The following is a 21,138-nucleotide window of genomic DNA, read 5'->3' on the forward strand; positions in this document are numbered from 1 at the left end:
TTACCACTTTGTGTTTTAAGATACCAGTAGTTTGTCAGGGGGGTTATATCGACTTATTGGTGACTTTCTCATGAGTCACTGCAAAGTGACACTTTTTACAACCAGTGAAAGTGTCAGTAACAATGTAGCGAATTCAGGGGGCAGCCAGGGACCGCTGCAGCCGGGATGCGAGCCCGGGTCGCCCGCACAACAGGTGACTGCGCTAACCAGTCAACCAAAGGGTCCAACCTGTTAGCCAAGGGCTAGCCTCCCTCACGCCTCTGGGCGCACGCGCTTCCGGTGGCCTCACGGTCTCACCATCCCACTTCTGACGCCAATGTAGCGAATTTAGGAGGCAGCCGGGAACCGCCGCAGCCAGGACGCAAACCTGGTTCGCCTGCACCACGGGCGACTGCGCTAACCAGTCGACTAAAGGGTCCGACCCGTTAGCCAAGGGCTAAAAGTAAAAGCATTGAAAGTGTCTGCTAAATAAGAAAATGTGAATGTACTTGCAAAAAATAATGCCAAGTAATTTGTTTTCTCTCTCCCTCACAGATGTTGATGAGTGCACTCCAAATCCTTGTAATCATGGCGGTACCTGCCAGGACTTGGTCAATGGTTACAAGTGTCACTGTCCTCCACAGTGGACAGGCAAGACTTGTTTGATAGGTGAGCCTCAGTCTCTCGTCACGTCACGCCTTCGCGTTGCATCCGTGCATGCTCGTGTCACCGACAATGCCCCTCTCGCCCCACAGATGCCAACGAGTGCGATAGCAAGCCTTGTGTCAACGCCAACTCCTGCCGCAACCTGATTGGCGGATACTTCTGCGAGTGCCTACCTGGTTGGATGGGGCAGAACTGCGACACCAGTGAGTCGATTGCTGTCAGCCGCAGCTGTGCAGTGGGACACCTGTCAAGACTAGCATCGCTCCCTCACTCGTTCACCCTCTCGCACACACCTTCTCCCTGTAGAGACCACGGCATAGCTAAAATACGAGGGCAGAGGCTTAAGCTGGACTGGAGTTTCCCCCATTTTGCAGTGTAAATGATCCTATTCTATCATTGTTGGGGTCTGTGTGTGGCCAAGGCAATGGTGATTAGCACTGGCGAGAAGTGGTTCCAACACTAGTTTCACTTGGCAGCGCTCGCAGACAGTGTTGCTCAATACCCCGTTGCAGTCGCTGTGTACCCGTATTATCTGAAGCAGAATGTTTTCTTAATCCTGCAAAGTTTTCTAAAGCTCCCCCACCATGGCAAACTTGAGCGACAGAATTGCTTATTTGGGATGCACTATTTAGCTCAAATGTGTATCCTGTTAGGAACTAATATTGAGATTTGCTTCCCCCCTCAGACATAAACGACTGCAAGGACCAGTGCCAGAATGGGGGAACTTGCAAGGTACATGTTGTGTTAAAGCTATCTGTCTACTTCTCTGTTATTACCATTTTCTTTGCCAGCTTGTTTATTTACTTAGTTTGCCTTTTGTTCCTGTTTCATGTCTAACCCCCAGCCATTTAAAGTGGTTTTATAAATAGCTGCTGTAAACTGTTCTCTCCAAACCAACAGTGGAATTGTTGTGGAATTCCTCTCTGAAATCAAATCTGGGGGGAGTGGGTTCAGAGGGTTTCTAAGGGAGGGCCACAGAAGTTCCTTGACCACGCTGGATTGAGTTACGCTAAACATTATTGTGTTGAGCCAGTGCCAGGAAAATGCGTCAAAATGATTGTGGAGCTGTGATAATGTTCCCTCAAACTTGTCCGTCCCCCGCTCGCTCAGCCTCTATGCCCTTCCGTCTCCCGCCAGCTTGACAGCCATCGTCTGAACTCCGCCCTGCAAGTTAGCGCTTTTTGTTTTTTTCCCCAGGACTTGGTCAACGGCTACCGCTGCATGTGTCCACCTGGCTTTGCTGGAGAGCACTGCGAGAGAGACATCGATGAGTGTGCGAGCGCCCCCTGTCTGAACGGCGGGCGCTGTCAGGACGAGGTCAATGGATTCCAGTGCCTGTGTCTGGCCGGCTTCTCAGGACAACTCTGCCAGGTGAGACAAAGCAAAAATTACAGGGGCGTCCGGGTGGCGTAGCGGTCTATTCCGTTGCCTACCAACACAGGGATCGCCTGTTCGAATCCCCGTGTTACCCCCGGCTTGGTCCGGCATCCCTACAGGCACAATTGGCCGTGTCTGCAGGTGGGAAATGGGATGTGGGTATGTGTCCTGGTCGCTGCACTAGCGTCTCCTCTGGTCAGTCGGGGCGCCTGTTCGGGGGGGAGGGGGAACTGGGGGGAACAGCGTCATCCTCCCACGCGCTACGTCCCCCTGGTGAAACTCCTCACTGTCAGGTGAAAAGAAGCGGCTGCTGTGGTAGTCTGCAGCCCTCCTCGGATCGGCAGAGGAGGTGGAGCAGCAACGGGGACGGCTAGGAAAAGTGGGGTAATTGGCCAACTACAATTGAGACCAAAAGGAGGGGGGGGGGGTTTAAAAATAAATAAATAAATATTACCCCCACCGCCGCCCTGCACACAAAACACCAATACTTGGACGCCGTCACACAAACAGTCCGCCCTGCTATCCTTTAGCATCTTCTGCTCTTGTCCCCTTCTCCTCTGCCAGCACTGTTGTGTCTTTTAGTTTGCTATAAAGCTTTCCTGCCCCACCCTCTTAAATGGCTTTTGTCCCACAATCCTCCTTTAAAAGGGATTGCTTTGTTGAAGCTGCTCCTGGCTTGCAGCGGCATACATTCCTCAGCGCTGAAGCCCAGACTCGGAGGACGGCTCCTATGTCTTTGCCTTATTTTTCCCCCCTTTTCTTGGGAGTACTGTGCGTGTGCTGTTTCCTGGCACGGCCTGCAGGGAGGATGCTGCGGGCTGTGCTCTGTTTAGTGTAGCAGAAACTATGTCAGCTATCAAGTTCACCGCTCTCTCTCTATTCAATACCCCTCTGCCTCAGCTGGATATCGATTACTGCCTCCCCAACCCGTGTCAGAACGGAGCGTCCTGCTTCAACTTGGCCACGGACTACTACTGCGCCTGTCCGGAGGACTACGAGGGCAAGAACTGCTCTCACCTCAAAGACCACTGTCGCACCACCACGTGCAAAGGTAGGTGTCCCGCCTCCAAAAATCCCACTCGCTTCCACTCCTCTTTTGTCTTTTTCCAGAAAGCTCTCCGTAAAGTGATCCGTGTTGCGTGCTACGGCGAAGTGCTTATATAAAGGCGAGGCTCCGCCGTTCGCCTGAACGCTTTGCCCACACGTTTCCCGCAGGAGCAATATGTAAGTTTCGCTTTTCACGCGCTGGAGCGCCGCGGCCGGCGTAGGCCGTTCTGAGTGTTGCTCCCTAAATGGGTGCCCCCTCTCCCCGCCGTGAAGCTTTTCCAACGGGTCTCGTCTCCTCTGAATTCCCCGAAAATCTGTCAAATGGTTGATAGCGCCGTGTGTGTTCTTAGTAACGTTTCGGTGTGCTAAATCTCCCCCCCCCCCCACACACACACACACACCCACCTCCCGTCTCAACGCATGTGCACATTTTACGCCTGTGTGTGTGTGGACCAACCACCGAGCCAGATACCGTAGACTTTGGGATTCTCTCCTTTCTTGGCAGGAATAGAGCGATTACAGGGGAGCGAATTCATCCCGTGCTCCTAACTGGATCAGACAGGGGGAAACGGGGGGGGGGGGGGGGATTTCGGCAAAGAGTGAAAATGATCACTCTGAATTGCTTATGAAAGCACAAGAGCTTATCGCTGTTACCTCTATTATTCAATTTTTCCATCACATTTTTGAAAACGGCTCGTTTTCCATTGACTCAACTCGGTGATTTGAAGAAAGAAAAAAAAAAAAAAGAGAGAGAGAGGAAAAAAACCCCAACAGCTTGAAAGCGGTACAAACCGTGTTTGTGGTCCGAAGTTGTTGTTCACTGACAGCTGTTTTGCTGACGAGCCATTGTTTCTTATGGCTGTCTGAACCTGCGGATGTCTCCTCTCCTCCGCGTTGCAGTGATTGACAGCTGCACGGTCGCTGTGGCCTCTAACAGCACGCCTGGTGGCGAGCGCTACATTTCATCCAATGTGTGCGGGCCCCACGGCCGCTGCCGGAGCCAAGCCGGAGGCCAGTTCAGCTGCGAGTGCCAGGAGGGCTTCAGAGGCACCTACTGCCACGAGAGTAAGACGCGCACTCGCACACAAGCCCTGCCATTCGACCCAAACGCAACATGTTAATGCTCGTACCCGTGGTAGTCGCCTTTAAAAACCTCCCCCGGCGCAGCTAACGTAAGGTCTTTTGCCCCCAGACATCAACGACTGTGAGAGCAACCCGTGCCATAATGGCGGCACCTGCATCGACAAAGTCAGCGTGTACCAGTGCATCTGTGGAGACGGCTGGGAAGGGGACCACTGCGAGATCAGTGAGTGTTGTTTCCCCCTCGCCACGCGCCCGGCGTGTCGTGCCTGAAAACATCGCCTGGTAGGTCATTTGCATTTTGAGCGCCGCGCATAAGTCAACTTTCTCTGTCCACGTCGTCTCACCAGACATCGACGACTGCAGCACCAACCCCTGTCACAACGGAGGGACGTGCCGCGACCTGGTGACCGATTTCTTTTGCGAGTGCAAGAATGGCTGGAAGGGAAAGACCTGCCACTCTCGTAAGAGCCCCTTTCTCCCTTCTGCAGTCGTCTCGCCTGTGTGGTCTGTGTGTGCAGGCTCAAGATGTGTGCTTTCGGCTGTGTAATCACCCCATGCCCTATACAGTTGTGTGTGTGTGTGTGTGTGTGTGTGTGCGTGAGTGCTTGTGTACACACGGTAAGAGCAACCCCTGATATATTTACATGGTCCCTGCAGGTGAGAGCCAGTGCGACGAGGCCACCTGTAACAACGGAGGCACCTGCCACGACGAGGGAGACACCTTCCAGTGCAAGTGCTCCCCTGGGTGGGAGGGTACGACATGTAACATCGGTGAGTCACAAAGAACGTTGTGTGTGTGTGTGTGTGTGTGTGTGTCGGCCGGCCCTGTGATAGCCTGGCGGCCTGTCCAGGGTGTCTCCCCGCCTGCCGCCCAATGACTGCTAGGATAGGCTCCAGCATCCCATGACCATATATATATATATCTAGATATGTGTGTGTGTGTGTGTGTGTCTACTGCCGGTCAAAAGTTTTGGAATACCTCCATTTTTCCAGTTTTTATTGACATGTAAGCAGTACAAGTCCAGTGAATAACCTGAAATGGTACAAAAGTAGGCAATAAACTACTGGAGGTTAAAAAAAAAAGAAAAAAGTTTAGGTTGCCAGAAACTGAAAAATAACGTAAATTTCAGAGCTATAAAACGGGGGCTTTTTCAGGAAGTAATGGGTTAACAACTTACAGCTGTTCTGCAGCATTGGAAGTAAATTAAGCCGTGAATGTGGATGCAAACAGTTCCCACAAGTGTCCCAACTTTGGTTGGTTACTTACAAACCCTCTGTCAGTATAGAGGCCGTGTTGGGAAAGACTGTTATTATGCCCTGTGAAGTGTTATGTGGACAGTATTCCCCTGTAGGAAATGCTATATTCCTATCATAATGGTATATATACCTATCATAATGGTATATATTCCTATCATAATGGTTTATATTCCTATCATAATGGTATGTATTCCTATCATAGTGGTTTATATTCCTATCATAATGGTATATATTCCTATAATAATGGTATGTATTCCTATCATAATGGTATATATTCCTATCATAATGGTATATATTCCTATCATAATGGTATATATTCCTATCATAATGGTATATATTCCTATCATAATGGTATATATTCCTATCATAATGGCGATTAACAGGAAGACAGACAGGCCATTGTAACCCTTAAAAGTGTAGGTCTTTCCTTCAGAGACATTTCAAAGCCAAGGTGTCAGAGTGCAGTTTCCTACACCGTCAAAAGGCACCTGGAAACTGGAGGAAACTGACAGGAAGAGGTCTTGGCAGATCCAAAGCCGCAGCAGAATCGGAAGACACGTTTCTGAGAGCCAACAGCTACGGTGATGGGTGGCGCACAGGACAACCGCTTCAGGCACAGCTTAGCCCTGGTCAGTAAGCTAGTCTGCCTCAGCCGTGAAGAAAAGACGTCGAGCGCAGGTTTGACAGGTTGAGTGGTGGTAAAAAAAAAACGTCAAACGGGGCGTGCGGGTGGCGGTCTATTCCGTTGCCTACCAACACGGGGACCGCCGGTTCGAATCCCGGTGTTGCCTCCGGCTTCGTCGGGCGTCCCTACAGACATGGCCGTGTCTGCGGTTGGGAAGCCGGATGTGGGTATGTGTCCTGGTCGCTGCACTAGCGCCTCCTCTGGTCGGTCGGGGCGCCTGTTCAGGCGGGGAGGGTGAACTGGGGGGAATAGCGTTAGCCTCCCACGCGCTACGTCCCCCTGGTGAAACTTCTCACTGTCAGGTGAAAAGAAGCGGCCGGCGACTCCACATGTATCGGAGGAGGCATGCAATAGTCTGCAGCCCTCCCCGGATCGGCAGAGGGGGTCGGAGCAGCGACAGCTCGGGGAGTGGGGTAATTGGCCGGATGCAATCGGGGATAAGAAAAAAAAAAGGGGGAGGGGGGAGTTGAGCCAATTTTATTTGTACAGCCCAGTATCACAAATTAGCCTCAGGGGGCTTTACAGCAACACAACATCCTGTCCTCAGACCCTCGTCTCGGATAAGGAACAACTCCCTAAAAAAGAACCTTCAACAGGGAGATAAAAAAAGGAAGAATCCTCAGGGAGAGCAACAGAGGAGGGATCTCTCTCCCAAGACGAACAAAGTGCAAAAAGCCATCGCTAAGATTACAATAAAGGAAAAAGAGGCTTTGCGTGGGCCATGAAGCACTGCCAGTGGACCACTGAAGACTGGAAGGAGGTCTTACGGACCAGTTAATCCAAATTTGAAATCTTCGGTTCATCGCGCAGGATTTTTGTACGCCATCGACTAGGCGAAAGGATAGTTCCTCAGTGTGGGACACCACCTGTCAAGCATGGAAGAGGAAGAGTGATGGTCTGGGGCTCTTTCGCTGATCCAGAGTTGGCAACTTGTACAGAGTGACTGGAACCCAGAACCAGTAAGGCTACCACAGCATTTTTGCAGCACCGTGCAGTACCCTTTAATCTACACCAGGGTGGTCAGGGGTTCGTGCTACAGCAAGATAATGACCCAAAACTTACCCCCAGGCTATGTCAGAACTATCTTAGAAGAAAAGAAGAAGACGGGAGGATTTACATCATAGACTGGCCAGTACGGTCTCCAGTCTTAAACCCCATCGAGCTGGTTTGGGATGAACTGGACAGAAGGGGAAAAGCAAAGCAAACCTACAAGTGCAACACATCTGTGGGAACTCCTGCGACAGCGTTGGGAAGAACTTCCTGAAAAATATTTGACGTGCGTTGTAGGAAGAATGCCGCGGGTATGTCTGGCTGTTGTATCGGCAAAAGGTTTGCTACTTTGATGAGTCAAGTCGGTTTTATTTGTGTAGTCCAATATCCCAAATTTGCCTCAAGGGGCTTTACAGCAACACAACATCCGGTCCTTAGACCCTCGCGTCGGTCAAGGAACAACTCAAACCTCAGGGCCTCAGGGAGAGCAACAACAATTTGGATGAAATTTGTCAAACAAAACGATCCTATGGTTTCTATTTCATCTCCAATTGTTTATTTTAGATACTTTATTGATCCCTGTAGGGAAATTATGCTCTGCATTTAACCCATCCTAGCTGTGTAGCTAGGACGCAGTGGGTAGCCGCCGTGCAGCGCTCGGGACCAACTCCAGTTGGTCTTGCCATGCCTCGGTCAGGGGCACAGACGGGAGTACTGACCCTAACATGCATGTCTTTTTGATGGTGGGGAGGAAACCCACCGCAGATGCGGGGAGAACATGCAAACTCCACTCAGAGGATGACCTGGGATGACCCCCCGGAGGTTGGACAACCCCGGGGTTCGAACCCAAGAACCTTCTTGCTGTGAGGTGACCGTGCTAACCACTGCGCCACCGTGCCGCTCTACGCCTTAATTTCAGAGTACAGAGACATTAAACTGAGTAAATGGCAATAAAATGTGGGAAAACTGAGGCGTTCGAACCCTTCTGACCGGTAGCGTATGTGGGTAATTATTCGTGGGAGAGCGTGGTCTCCGCTCAGATGGGAATATTGATCTGCGTGGTCCACAACGGGTTTTCATCCCTCACTCTCCCAACACTTCCTGCCTCGCCCCTTGCCAGTGTTCTTTAGCCTGCGGATGCTAACGTACAACTGTTTGACTCCTTCACTGTACTGATGATGATCCACTTCAATGGCAGGTTCAACCAGCCACACTGGTTACCGTGGAACGAGAGCCAATCGGCAGCGGTCCTTTCCTAATTGCTCATTTGTACGGGCATTGATTGCATTACTGATAAGCCACCTCAAAGCCGGGGGGGAACTTCTAACCTGATTTGATCGGGTACATGTCCTCTGTCTCTCCAGCCAAGAACTCCAGCTGCCTGCCCAACCCCTGTGAGAACGGCGGCACCTGTGTGGTGAGCGGAGACTCCTTCACCTGCGTCTGCAAGGAAGGCTGGGAGGGCGCCACCTGTACGCAGAGTGAGTGTTCATCCCGGGGGGGGAGGGGGGGAGTCCGGGTTAAGCTGGGATGTTATGGCATACTGATGTTGTTGTTGTTGTTGAACCGTAGCAAAAACTCTCCTAGTTATTACAGATGTGTGGCCCCACCACCGAACCGGTCCCACTCGTACCTCTCTCGTCTCCTCTCTCCTGTTCCCTCTCGATAGCCTCATGTCCTCTCCTTTAATTTCTCCCCCTCCCTCGCTCCTCCAATTGCTTTCTCTTGTTCACTCGGGCTGCAGGCAGTGTTTGCTGGAGAGAGGGAGGGAGGGAGGGAGGAAAGGGGTTCAAACTTGAGGAAAGTGGAGACAGATGTTTCCCTCTGCTGCCCCACACATACATACACACAAACACACACACACACACACACACCCCTCTCCCTCGGTCTCTCGTTGTGCATTCCCGTCCAAACAGTGACATGTCGGCTCGTTGTAAAGCCCGTCTCCATTTCCCTGGCTTCTCTGGGATCGCTGCCCCGTACACATGTTTCTGTGAAACATAAATTCCCTTACATTGTGCGACCAAGGGAAGAAGGGGTCGAGGTGGGGAACTGGGGAAGATGAGGTCGGCGTGCAGGTTTGGGGTGCGGAGGTGGTCCGAAGCCCATCCGGAGGGTGAAAAGGCGACGGCGCTGTTGGCTCCGCGGCGGAGTAATCGGGCCGTGTGGCGCTCGGGGCCCGCCAGCCCGACACGCCTCTGCAAACACGCAAGCTCAGGCGTGCTCTTTGCGGGTGTCGTCTGCCCTAAAAACTCGCATGTGTGTGTGTGTGAGAAAAGAGTAACGCTCGCCGCTTCCCCGTGTCTCTCCCTCCTTCTCGACTCAACCCCTCCCTCTTTTCTTTCTCTTTCAGATACCAACGACTGCAGTCCACACCCATGGTGAGTGGAAGCCAAACATTCCCCGTAGAGTTACAGATCGATGTGAACAGGGTGCTCCTCCTGTGTGGCGCTTTCTCACCTGCACACTCTCGCTCTCCCTCTCTCTCTCTCTCTCTCTCGCTCTCCCTCCCTATCGCTCTCGCACCCTCCCCCCCCCCCCCTCCCTCTCTGTTTTTGATGGGAAACAGGCACACACCCTTCCTTGCCATTCCATGGGTGCAATCAGCCAACCCTCTATTGTGAACAATTGGGCGCGACTGTAGTGAACCACACACCACTGGAACTTACGACCAAACCCAATACATAGTTGTCCATTAAAAGGAACCAGCCCGATTGCCTTAATTGCCCTTAAGACATAGTTATTATGTGTTGATTGGGAGAAAATCCCACCCTCAAACAGTGTGATATTAAATGTCCGTGATATCGTGAGCGTGGGCAGATGGGAGTTTGTTTGAGGGCTTGTGGGTTGCTCAGAGATGGGTTTTTTTTTCTCTCTCGCTGGTGAATCGATACTAACCTGGCTTCCTGTCCCGGCGTCCTCTCCTGCAGCTACAACAGTGGAACGTGTGTCGACGGCGATAACTGGTACCGATGCGAGTGTGCCCCTGGCTTCGCCGGTCCAGACTGTCGGATCAGTGAGTATTAACTCCACCCCTATCCCACAATCCCCCCACCACCTCTCTCCCCTGATCCCTGGCTGAGCCTTGGGTTAGAGTGGGCCTGAACCGGGGGACTGTCATGACTGTTCCAAATGGAAGGTCTAGCCAACCAATTATCTGTGCTTTGGGCCGCGGGCCAGACCCGGCCATGTAGATGTCACTCCGCCGGGCGCTGCGCTCTGCTCTGCTGCTGTCCCCGAGGGGGAAACGGGCTTACCAGGCCAACAGCTAATCAGCCATGCTCCCTGACACTGATTACACAGATTGTTTTCCCTCTTAAAGGCTTTCAGATGGCCACATTCTTTCCCTTTGGGAACCCTTTGTTCTGCTGGGTCCAGCCTTAGCTCCTGCATACCTGCTAATGATGTTGCTTTTAATACTGAGCTGCACGGGGCACATAGTCCAAGGCTGATTTAGTGCTTGTCTTTTAACTGGTTTGTATGTGTGCATATGGTTCAAATGACACATACGACTTGAATTAATTCGGCTTCGGAATTGGATTTGTGTGCTGACTCTTAACCAGTTCTTCTGTGCGCCGTCTAGCTGTGATGGAACTTTTTATTCTAATAGCACTATTCCTCATTTTAATCTCTCTCTCTCTCTCTCTCTCTCTCTCGCTCGTGTCAGATATTAACGAGTGCCAGTCCTCCCCCTGTGCCCCTGGTTCCACCTGTGTGGACGAGATCAATGGCTACCGCTGCCTGTGTCCAGCGGACCGGACCGGACCACACTGTCAAGAAGGTACAGTGTTTTATATAGACAACAAAAACAGGAAGTGACACAAACAACATATGCTTTTTGTATTTTAACACCCTCCCCCCCCTTCCTTTTTTTCGGGGTACAGTTACAAGAAGACCTTGCTCCGTTAATGGTCATGTCACCCCTGATGGAGCCAAATGGGATGACGACTGCAACACCTGCCACTGTTCCAATGGGAAGGTTGTGTGCACACGGGTATGTCATCTCACACTACTATCCAGTGTGCAAAACGGATATGTTCAATACTGTGTGAATGTGAGATCAGTATGGGGCGTCCGGGGGGTGTAGCGGTCTATTCCGTTGCCTACCAACACGGGGATGACCAGTTCGAATCCCCGTTTTACCTCCGGCTTGGTCGGGTGTCCCTACAGACAATTGGCCGTGTCTGCGGGTGGGAAGCTGGATGTGGGTATGTATCCTGGTCGCTGCACTAGCGCCTCCTCTGGTCGGTCAGGGTGCCTGTTCAGGGGGGAGGGGGAATTTGGGGGAATAGCATGATCCTCCCCGCGCTATGTCCCCCTGGTGAAACTCCTCACTGTCAGGTGAAAAGAAGCGGCTGGCGACTCCACATGTATCGCAGGAGGCATGTGGTAGTCTGCAGCCCTCCCCGGATCAGCAGAGGGGGTGGAGCAACGACTGGGACGGCTCGGAAAATAGGGTAATTGGCCTGTACTTGGCCAATTACCCTGTTGGGGGTAATTGTAGTGAGACCAGTATGTACCAATGGTGAAGAGATGTGATGGTTCTGTGCTGGTTTTGGGGAGTGTTTTCTTGTCCAGCTTACTGGTCCATCTTGAGTGATCTCATTCATCAGCTCATGATGAAGGGCCGTGTCCAGTATACGTGATTTTTTTTCCGTACCCGTTTTCCGCAAGAATGCGGCCTCCGTCACGCTCTCGTATTCCGGAAAGGCCCGCCCCTACTCTATCTCTGATTGGCTAACCCTAACCCCACCCTAACCTTAACCAACAGAGGCAACGAGTACTAGCCAATCAGAGGCAGCGTTCCCGGAATGCGGGCGGGGGGAAAAAACAAGCGTCCAGTATCTGTAAAATAACTCACGAGAGACATGTTGTACTTCACCTGCCTGGTATCAGTGGTCAGGGTAGTGGTACGACAAGCCTTGTCCTTGCGGCCCAGTTAACAGTAGATATGAGCTTAGCTGAATACCGGTGAGAAGTTTTGAGGTTTGTAATGGTATGCGAGGGTTAATGGCCTTGTATGGAGCCATCACAGACCCCCCATCACGGATTGTGTCATCGGATGGTGTGTACTTAATGACGAATTCTGTGCGTCAATGATGATATATGCCTTCAAAGGGACCACAATGGTGCCGTTAATGGGCGTCAAATTCCAATTTCAAACTGTCCTACATTCTGGGTTTAGATTACACGGTTTTAGAGGGTCATGGTGTACCAGCACTTCAGCATCTATATTTACCCCTGTGTAACTACCCGATGAACGATTGCGCCGTGCTGACAGGGCTTCTTTTTTTTTTTTACCGGACGGCGTTGCTCTTCTCCGGATCGAGATGCGTTATTAAAGTGATCCGGGGCCTGGGGGTGTGCGCCATATCTGAAAGCATTTCAGTACGGATGCACGAGGAGAAAGGAAAAGTGCTGTAAAACCTTTGCCAAGACCTTTTTTAATTAAAATGTGCAGTGAAGCAGTCGCCGCTGCCATACGTGCGGCCAATTGGATGAGACGAGGCCGTTGGGAATCGGTTAACTCATTGGTGATGTCGTTACCGTGGCGATGTCACATCGCTGATTGATTTGCGGGTTTCCGTTGGGGGGGGGGGGGGGAATAGGTGCCGCGCTACGTGTCCTGAAAGATGCCATTGTCCCGGACCAATGGGAGCCATTCCAGTCGGACGTGATCGGTGTTTACAGAGCTCGAAAACGGTTGACTGGCGGCCTATAGAAAGGATGACATCATCACGGCGTGTAGAATTGTTTTGTATTTATTGAAGAGCAGCCCAACTTTATTCCCAATAAAATGCGTCCCGTCAGCAGACTCGCGTGCCTAACACTGTTTTACGAAAACAACTTAATATTTATTTTAAATGGTAAATATTATGCTAGCCTACGTTTGTTGGGGAAACGCATAAACACAATTTCCTCCAGCTCGAGGCCTACATGTTCTCAGATGGAATAAAACTATTTAACGAGCAAAAAAATACATGCCTATCTGGCTCATAACATTTTAACTGCTGCTGCTGCCGACCTGAAATCACATGTTTCCTGTTCGCTACAGGCCGGGCTCAGACTCGAATAAAACAGAATTAAAACTCTTTGAAACAAACAGTAAAATGACCATAACCTGTTGCTGGCTCATATAATTTATTTTTTCCTCTTTAATCCCCCCCCCCCACCCCCCCACCATTTTTCCACCCAATTGTACTTGGCCAATTACCCGACTCTTCCGAGCCGTCCCGGTCGCTGCTGCACCCCCTCTACCGACCCGGGGGGGGGGGGGGGCTGCAGACTACCACATGCCTCCTCCCATACATGTGGAGTCGCCAGCCGCTTCTTTTCACCTGACAGTTTCGCCAGGGGGCCGTAGCGCGTGGGAGGATCACGCTATTCCCCCCCAGTTCCCCCTCCCCCCAAACAGGTGCCTCGACTGACCAGGGGAGGCGCTAGTGCAGCAACCGGGACACATACCCACATCCGGCTTCCCACCTGCAGACACGGCCAATTGTGTCTGTAGGGGACGCCCGACCAAGCCGGAGGCAACACGGGGATTCGAACCGGCGAGCCCTATGTTGCTAGGCAACGGAATAGACCGCCGCGCTACCCGGATGCCCCGCTGCACTGTTTGTAGTTGTAGTTGGGCTCCTGTTTCTACTGGTATTTATTGTCACACCAGAAATGGGGAATAACCTCGGATTTCAGTCAGAAAGGCGTGCGCAGAAAAAAAAACCTTCAAATAAAGTTGCAGAGAAAAAAAAAAACCCCCGTTCGCCAAATAACCCGGTGAAACCTCTCAGCTGGCACGGATCAAGTGTGGAGTGCAGCTGCCGGCCGGTCTTGGAAATGGCAAGCGGACAAGACGAAGCAGCTCGAGCATCCGCCAGCATCGTCTCTGTCTGCTGTAGGGGAGCGTTACGTGTTTGGCGTTACCCACGACGACGACGGGGGAAAGGCGGTCGGGGAAAACGGCGACTGTGCAACACGTGTGACTTATGCTGGCGACAACACTTCCAATATGACGCGTCTGTTGACAGTGTAAAAAAAGGAAAAAAAAGTCACTTTATTTTTAAAGAGGAACGAGTCGGGTTGGAAAGAACAAGTCTAGCCTCTCCACGCAGGTCCGCACTGGGCGAAATCTGTAACTATAGCAACAGTGAAAGCTATATACAGCCCTGTGCGGTCGTGGAGGATGTGAGATTTCAGCGTAACGATTTTAAGTACTTGAGCCGCGCTGCGACACCCCCCCCCCCTCTCGCTGACACTTAAGCAACACAGTAACGTTATGAAGAGACACGCCGGGGGCGCCCCCGGTGGCTCACCTGGTGGAGCGGTACCGCATAAGGCCGAGTCCTTACCGCAGCGGCCCGGGTTCGAATCCGGCCCGGGCCCTGCGTTGCATGTCATCCCCTCTCTCTCCCCTGCCCTTCCCGTCTCTCTCGACTGTCACGGTTACAATAAAGCGGAAAATGCCAACAAAAAAAAAATCGTCGTCGTCGTCAGTTCAGTAACATATGGAGGTCGTAGGAGCACAGCTGATGCCTCAACGAGTCTCTTCCACCGTCCCCTATCCACCGCAGCTCTCCCCGCCGCCACTACGCTCATCTGTAGCCACACAATAAAGCAGAAAATGCCGAAAAAAAAACATTATTATAAAAAAAGAAGACTGTCCAGCACGGCCGACGTGGCGCGATGCTCACTTCCTGTTGATGACCTCAGTCTATAATGTGGCCTTTTTCATATGAAAACAACTAAAGCTGTGTTTTTTTGGTTTGTACCGTTGGAAAACCTCTTCTTTTAATCGAGATTTGTCGATGAAGACGTGCTCATGTTCCGTAGCCAGAGTTTTGTTGAGGCAAACAGTTGTTCGCTTTTTTTTTTTGCCCAATAAATGAAAAGTATGTTGTAGCGCACTCCCGCTGTACCGAAGCCGTACTGAACCGTGACCCCAGAACCGTCGTGTGAACTGAACCGTGGATTTCGTGAACCGTCCCACCCCCCAGAATATTGATATATCAACTAACAAAATCCTACAAAATAACAAATATTTTGGCAGATATTTTGGCTGAGCTTAAGCGTTACTCTTAACCTCTTTGGAAATATTAAGGAGTAAACCGTACCAGGAAATGCACCGTTTCGGAGGCGCCAGATACTTCCAGGAAATGCTGCCATTGTGTTTTGCATCATATTTATGGCTGTTTTTATTCTCCCCTCCCTGAACGGAGGGGTATGCAGCCACTGTCTCATCCTGCCATCTTTTGTCATGTATTGCTATGCAGATGTGGTGTGGCCCTAAGTCGTGCCAGCTCGGTGCCAAAGGTCGCGGTGGGTGTCCTTCGGGTCAGAGCTGCATCCCTATCAGAGAGGGCCACTGCTTTAAAAGGCCCTGCCTCGGCCTTGGAGAGTGCTGGCGCTCCAACCCTCCACCGCCGCCCACCAAATGCCACCCCAGCTCCACTTACCAGGACAATAGCTGTGCCAACATCACCTTCACCTTCAACAAGGAGACCATGCCAGAAGTGAGTTACCGAGGCACCCCGGAGATTTAAGTTAAAGGTTTTTCGGGTCGTTTTTTTTTTTTTCATGCCTCTGTCCCACCCAACTTTTCTAGCTGCGTTCTTAATTGAATCGGAGCAGCTGGGAGATCAGGTTCTTATGAGTGCTCAGCCACCCTTTTCGGGGGAAAAAGTTTCCAGTCCAAGTCTCTCATGAATGGTCCAGTCATGTATATAAATGTGTTCCAGGAAGAAAAAGTGAGGAAATTTCTCTCCCCTTTTCCTGTGTGTTGTTGCTGCTCGCATCCAAGTTTTGGCGCTCGTCAGAGCCAAAGCATTCATGACTTCATGATTCATGCCAGTCCACATTTAACCTGACCGCAATCTAAGATTAATTTCAAGATCATATGGGTTTGAGGTAAAACAGGACCTCTGGCGACTCTGTCACCACATAGGATCATCACTCGCCAGTTACCTAATAAGCATGACGGCAGATAGTGACAAGCATATGAGCCTGTGGTCCTCGGTCTAAATTAGGTGGATCCCATCTCGCCAGTGTTGACTAGACTGCCACAATACCATCATAGTTGTTTTCTTTCTTATTGGGCTCCTCGATTTTCCATGTGTCTTAAAGATTCGCTTCGTTTCTCCCCCCCCGTGTGTGTCCGTCCCCAGAGCCTGACCGTCGAGCATGTCTGCAAGGAGCTGAGGCACTTGTACGTGGTGAAAAATCTCTCCTTGGAGCATTCCGTGTCCATAACCTGTGACCCCTCGTTCTCGGCCACCAACGAAATCCACGTCTGCATCGTGAGTATTTTCACACGCCGCCGTCAAACTCGATAGCGGCGTTGATCGTTCGCTCCATTAATGTGTACGAAGAAAGAGGGGAAAAAAAAATCTTGAACTAATCTGCTGTGGAAAGATTTCTGCTGCTTTATGGCCTGAGTTATGCTCTCAGGGGATGGGATGTGGTGGATGTAGCTTTGGTCGTGAGCTATGTTAACATTGGCTGACAACAAGTAAACATGTTTTATATATATATATATATATATACATATATACATATAAATGGATGAAAAACATGAAATGTTGTCTGCAGACTCAAACCCATCTTTCTCCTCGGTGTTTCTAGTCCACCGAGGATCACAGGTTGGACTGGAGCCCCATTAAAGAGATCACCGACAGGATAATCGACCTAGTTAGCAAGCGCAATGGGAACAACACCATCATCAAGGCCATTGCAGAGGTGCGCGTGCCAAGCCCCAGCAAAACTGGTATGAACTGCTCCCCGACTCTGCCGCTCGTTGCATTATATAGCTTGTGAAGCTTCTTAGACTTGCACACACTTGCACGTCGAAAAAAAAAATATATAAGGGGGCGGGTGTTTCTTTTCTTTCCTTTCTTTCTTTGTTTTTGAAGAGATCAGACAAGATACAGGGCCTGGTCCTGGATACAGGCAACGCTCAAATAAAAACATCGTACGCACATGAAAACTAATACCCCGGCCGCCCACACCACTCGCCTCAAGTCGGCTGTCGTACGAAAGCTGCGTTGTCGCCGAGAGCGAATGTAGCCAGGGGTTTTTTTTTTTTTTTTTCCCCCTGTGGAAAGACCGGAGCGTCTTGGCGGTGTGGCTTTAGGTTGGCTTGCTGCTTTGAGAACTTGTAGTAGGACTCCTGCATCTGCATAGTGACAGCAGACCTCTGGCTCTGCCAGACTGGAGCCCCCCTCCCCCTCCCCCCCTCGCTGTCTCGGGTTAGCTCACGACTGAGCATGTTGACTTTCGCCAAGCGTGTTACCGGTACATAATGGTTTGAATTTCTATCAAAATTGGTTTTTTTTTTGCGTTATTATTCTACATTGTGGTGTTCGCTGTTGTTGGTGCTGCACTTGACACTTTATAAATGGGCGTCCGGGTGGCGTGGCGGTCTGTTCCGTTACCTACCAACACGGGGGTCGCCGGATCGAATCCCCGTGTTGCCTCCGGCTTGGTCGGGCGTCCCTGCGGACACAGTCGGCCGTGTCTGCGGGTGGGAAGCCGGATGTGGGTATGTGTCCTGGTCGCTGCGCTAGCGCCTCCTCTGGTCAGTCGGGGCGCCTGTTCGGGGGGAACTGGGGGGAATAGCGTGATCCTCCCACGCGCTACGTCCCCCTGGCGAAACTCCTCACTGTCGGGTGAGAAGAAGCGGCCGGCGACGCCACACGTGGTAGTCTGCAGCCCTCCCCGGATCAGCAGAGGGGGTGGAGCAGCGACGGGGACGGCTCGGAAGAGTGGGGTAATTGGCCGAGTACAATTGGGGAGAAAAGGGGGTGGGTGGGTGGGGGGGGGGGTGTCTATATAAATAGATTTTGTTTTTTTTAAAAGATGGATGTAGCGTTTGCTGTGTAGTTAAACTAGAATAACCCCGACTGTCCTCTGTGTCTCGTCAGACTACCTGGTGCCCCTCCTCAGCTCCATCTTCATCGTCATCTGGGTGCTCGTCCTGGTCTCCATCTTCTTGTGGTGCATGCGCCGCCGGCGAAAACAGACCAACCACGGCAACACGTCGGCCTCCGGCTCAGAAGACAACACCACCAACAACGTGCGGGAGCAGCTGAACCAGATCAAGAACCCTATAGAGAAACACGTCGGCCTCACGGTGGCCATTAAAGACTACGAAGACAAGAACTCCATCATTGCCAAGATAAGGACAAATCACCCCGAGGGGGACGAGGACGACAAGGAGAGGCACCTGCAGAAGGGCCGCTTCGCCAAACAGCCGGCATACACACTGGTGGAGCGGGACGAGAAGTCGCCCATCTCCGGTCCCAACTCCACGACCGGCAAAAACCCTAACTGGACTAATAAACAGGACAACAGAGACTTGGAGACAGCGAACAGCTTAAACAGGATGGACTACATTGTATAGCAGACAGCTGCGTTGCTGTGCAACCGAGCCCTATGCCCTCATACCCCTGTGGCGGATGAAACGGGGAAGTTTTGGGATGCGCAGTTCTTCGACCGCCGCATCGATCTTGACCCCACAGTCGGTAATTGCATATATTCCCTGTGTTAATTTAAGTTTCGACAAGCTGGCTTACACTGGCAGTGACGGTTGCTCTGGTTGGCTGGAAATACTAGGCACTGGTAAACATTTCATCGCAAAACTCGGTTCAAGTGTCCTCTTTTGGCATTTCATACCCCGTTCATTCGGAAGACACTGAAGGGGGCTTTTCGGTCCCCTCCTCTTTTTTTTTTTTTTTTTTTTTTCAGCGTTATTTAAAATTTTTCTAGTAGTAATTGTTGTACAATGACTAAAAAAAACACACATCACATTCAACACTAAAGCTAATTATTTTTAGTTTGTGTTTGAACTCGTTATTTAGGTGGTGAACAAATATAGTTTTGTTTAGAGAAGAGTGCCTTTTTCAGCTTTAGACCTCAGCAACTGTCAAATGAGAGAAAAGATCAAACTTTATTATTTATTTTTTATTTTTTTTCGGGGGGGGCGCGGGCGGGCGGGGAGGGTTTAATGTCAGCAGTTGCTGCCACAATGAAGAATTTATGTTTCGATTTAGAACATGTAGATATGTACATTTTTTTTTTATTAATCATTGTGTATATTTGATTTATTAACTTAATAATCAAGAGCCTTAAGATATCATTCCTTTTTATTTATATGTTCTGTCTAGAGTTTGAAGGTTTTGATAGTTGTGGACGCTTTACTGTTCCTTTCGATGACTATTTTACTCATTCTATAGATGCCAATTTCACAGACAAAGGATGGGGCACGTTTGGCCTGAAAGATTTTTTTTTTCTCTCTCCTCTCACTCGTTCGTTTCATGCAAATCGGATTCTTTCTCTTTTTCTTTTTTTTTTGCCAGGACTTTTTTTGGTTAAATGACAAGTGAGGTAAGGAAACAACAAAGAAAGAGAGAAAATGCTGCTTTTTTTTAGGAATGCACATGGTAGCAGGCGCATCGCCTGCCCCGAATAGAGAAGAAAAAGAAACACTTAAGGGAACAAAATCCTTGAGCAGCTTCCAGTTTTTAAACTCGTTGACACGTAAAAGGCTGTCAGTCCACCGACCCGGTAAGGCAAACCGGCACGACGCGCCAGAATTCCCATCTGCTTTAAAGTCAGCATAATATCATAAGCTAGACAATGAGTACTTGAACAGTCGGGGGGGCAATGGGAACACTGTAGATCCAGATTCGATACACTGCCTCGCTCTGCAGGAGTCGGGCTCTTTCTTTCTGTGCACATTTGTTTCTTTTTAAAACGAGGCTCTTAAAAAGACAAACATGTTTTATCTCATTTGTTAACCCTTTGAGATCATGGCAACACTTTGTGTCCCCTTTTTTTTTTTCCTTTTTCTTTTCTTTTCTCTCTTTTTGGACTCTTGTGCTATGAACTTGAGAATTATTTGTGTTGATCTGGCAATATATTTTTGAAAGTCATATTTATTAAATATTTTGTATGAAAAGAGAATTAAAGTGTCTTTGTTCTGGAGAGTGAGTGAAGTGTCTGTCTCCGTTGCTTGACGGCCAGCTCGCCGGCGCTGGCGAAGGCTTTGTGCAGAGAGCGCTGCGTGGGAACAGCTGTCGCAGTGACGACGCAGGCCGGAGCAGAGTCTTTATCAAAATGTGTTTACAGCTAATTACACTGCAGCGAGCGAGTCTCCCCACTAATTAGCTCGACGCTGAGGATGAACGTTGTGACCGAAATACCCCATCTTCCCATGAGCCTCGCACAATGGCCACCCTTGTTGGGCTAGCTGGCTTAATGGGACTTGATGAAACCTCCTCGCGCCGCTGCCGGACCTGAGAACCCTAAGGTTGCGGTGCAGCGTTGAACCGGGCTTAAGACCCGGTCCTCGGCGGAGCCTGTTTAAAAGGATTAAAGCTAAGGCAACGAGATTATCATCACCTCTCAAGAATGATCTTAAACACATTAGGAGTTAAAACACGAGGGGTCAGTTTCACTAATCCACCATTTTGTATATGCCTTGATGAGGGGCCGAACTGGATCAAGGGGGGGCCACTGGCAGTGCCCGGGATGGTACCGGCTCAGGTTACCCCGGCCACTTAGCTATTGCTGGGTGGAGGATCAGCAAAGCAGTGGTTCCTCGTTAGCAACACAAGCCATGCCGCGCAGTCAAATTGCCATGATGATTTTGTGGTGATCGTGTCGGTTGACTTCCACAACACTGGCCTGCCTTGTGAGAGCAAGACCCGAGTACACAAATCTTCACGGCATGTCATGCTGGTTGAACCCTGCAAATTTTCAGCTTATTTGCATATTTCCACAAAAACACAGGCTCCTTTCACAGGGAAAACATATTTATTAAAACCATAAAATGACTTTTCCATGACAATAAAAATGATAAATCAAGAGAAACATGTTCAGGCAACTTTATGAGTCATCTAATGGAAGATCTTGGGCTTTAACGTGGGGGCACCGTGCCAGGGCTAGAATGTACATGTTTGTTGGCCCTCTGTGGCTTCGCGTTCTCTCTCCGGCCCCCCCAGCGTGTGGAGTCACGGGGGGGCACCTCTGGCCCCGGTACCGGCCCCCCCCCGTGCGGC

The 21,138-nt window shown here is 50.5% G+C and overlaps 1 protein-coding gene across 1 annotated transcript in view; it reads left to right on the top strand.

Moving 5' to 3' along the window:
* Positions 1-19,051, top strand: part of jag1b (jagged canonical Notch ligand 1b) — a 35,639-nt gene extending 16,588 nt beyond the window's left edge. Inside the window, exons 9-26 of the mRNA XM_056291260.1 lie at positions 535-648; positions 735-848; positions 1,331-1,377; positions 1,843-2,016; positions 2,923-3,073; positions 3,970-4,134; positions 4,262-4,375; positions 4,500-4,613; positions 4,810-4,923; positions 8,449-8,565; positions 9,438-9,465; positions 10,015-10,100; positions 10,752-10,865; positions 10,969-11,078; positions 15,355-15,594; positions 16,246-16,377; positions 16,703-16,844; positions 18,001-19,051. Coding sequence (XP_056147235.1) covers positions 535-648; positions 735-848; positions 1,331-1,377; positions 1,843-2,016; positions 2,923-3,073; positions 3,970-4,134; positions 4,262-4,375; positions 4,500-4,613; positions 4,810-4,923; positions 8,449-8,565; positions 9,438-9,465; positions 10,015-10,100; positions 10,752-10,865; positions 10,969-11,078; positions 15,355-15,594; positions 16,246-16,377; positions 16,703-16,844; positions 18,001-18,479 — 2,555 coding nt within the window. The 3' untranslated portion in view covers positions 18,480-19,051. The remainder of the gene's footprint in view (positions 1-534; positions 649-734; positions 849-1,330; positions 1,378-1,842; positions 2,017-2,922; positions 3,074-3,969; positions 4,135-4,261; positions 4,376-4,499; positions 4,614-4,809; positions 4,924-8,448; positions 8,566-9,437; positions 9,466-10,014; positions 10,101-10,751; positions 10,866-10,968; positions 11,079-15,354; positions 15,595-16,245; positions 16,378-16,702; positions 16,845-18,000) is intronic.
* The last annotated feature ends 2,087 nt before the right edge of the window (positions 19,052-21,138 follow it).

This window comes from Lampris incognitus, chromosome 13, assembly GCF_029633865.1.
Source record: "Lampris incognitus isolate fLamInc1 chromosome 13, fLamInc1.hap2, whole genome shotgun sequence".
Lineage (NCBI taxonomy): Eukaryota > Metazoa > Chordata > Actinopteri > Lampriformes > Lampridae > Lampris > Lampris incognitus.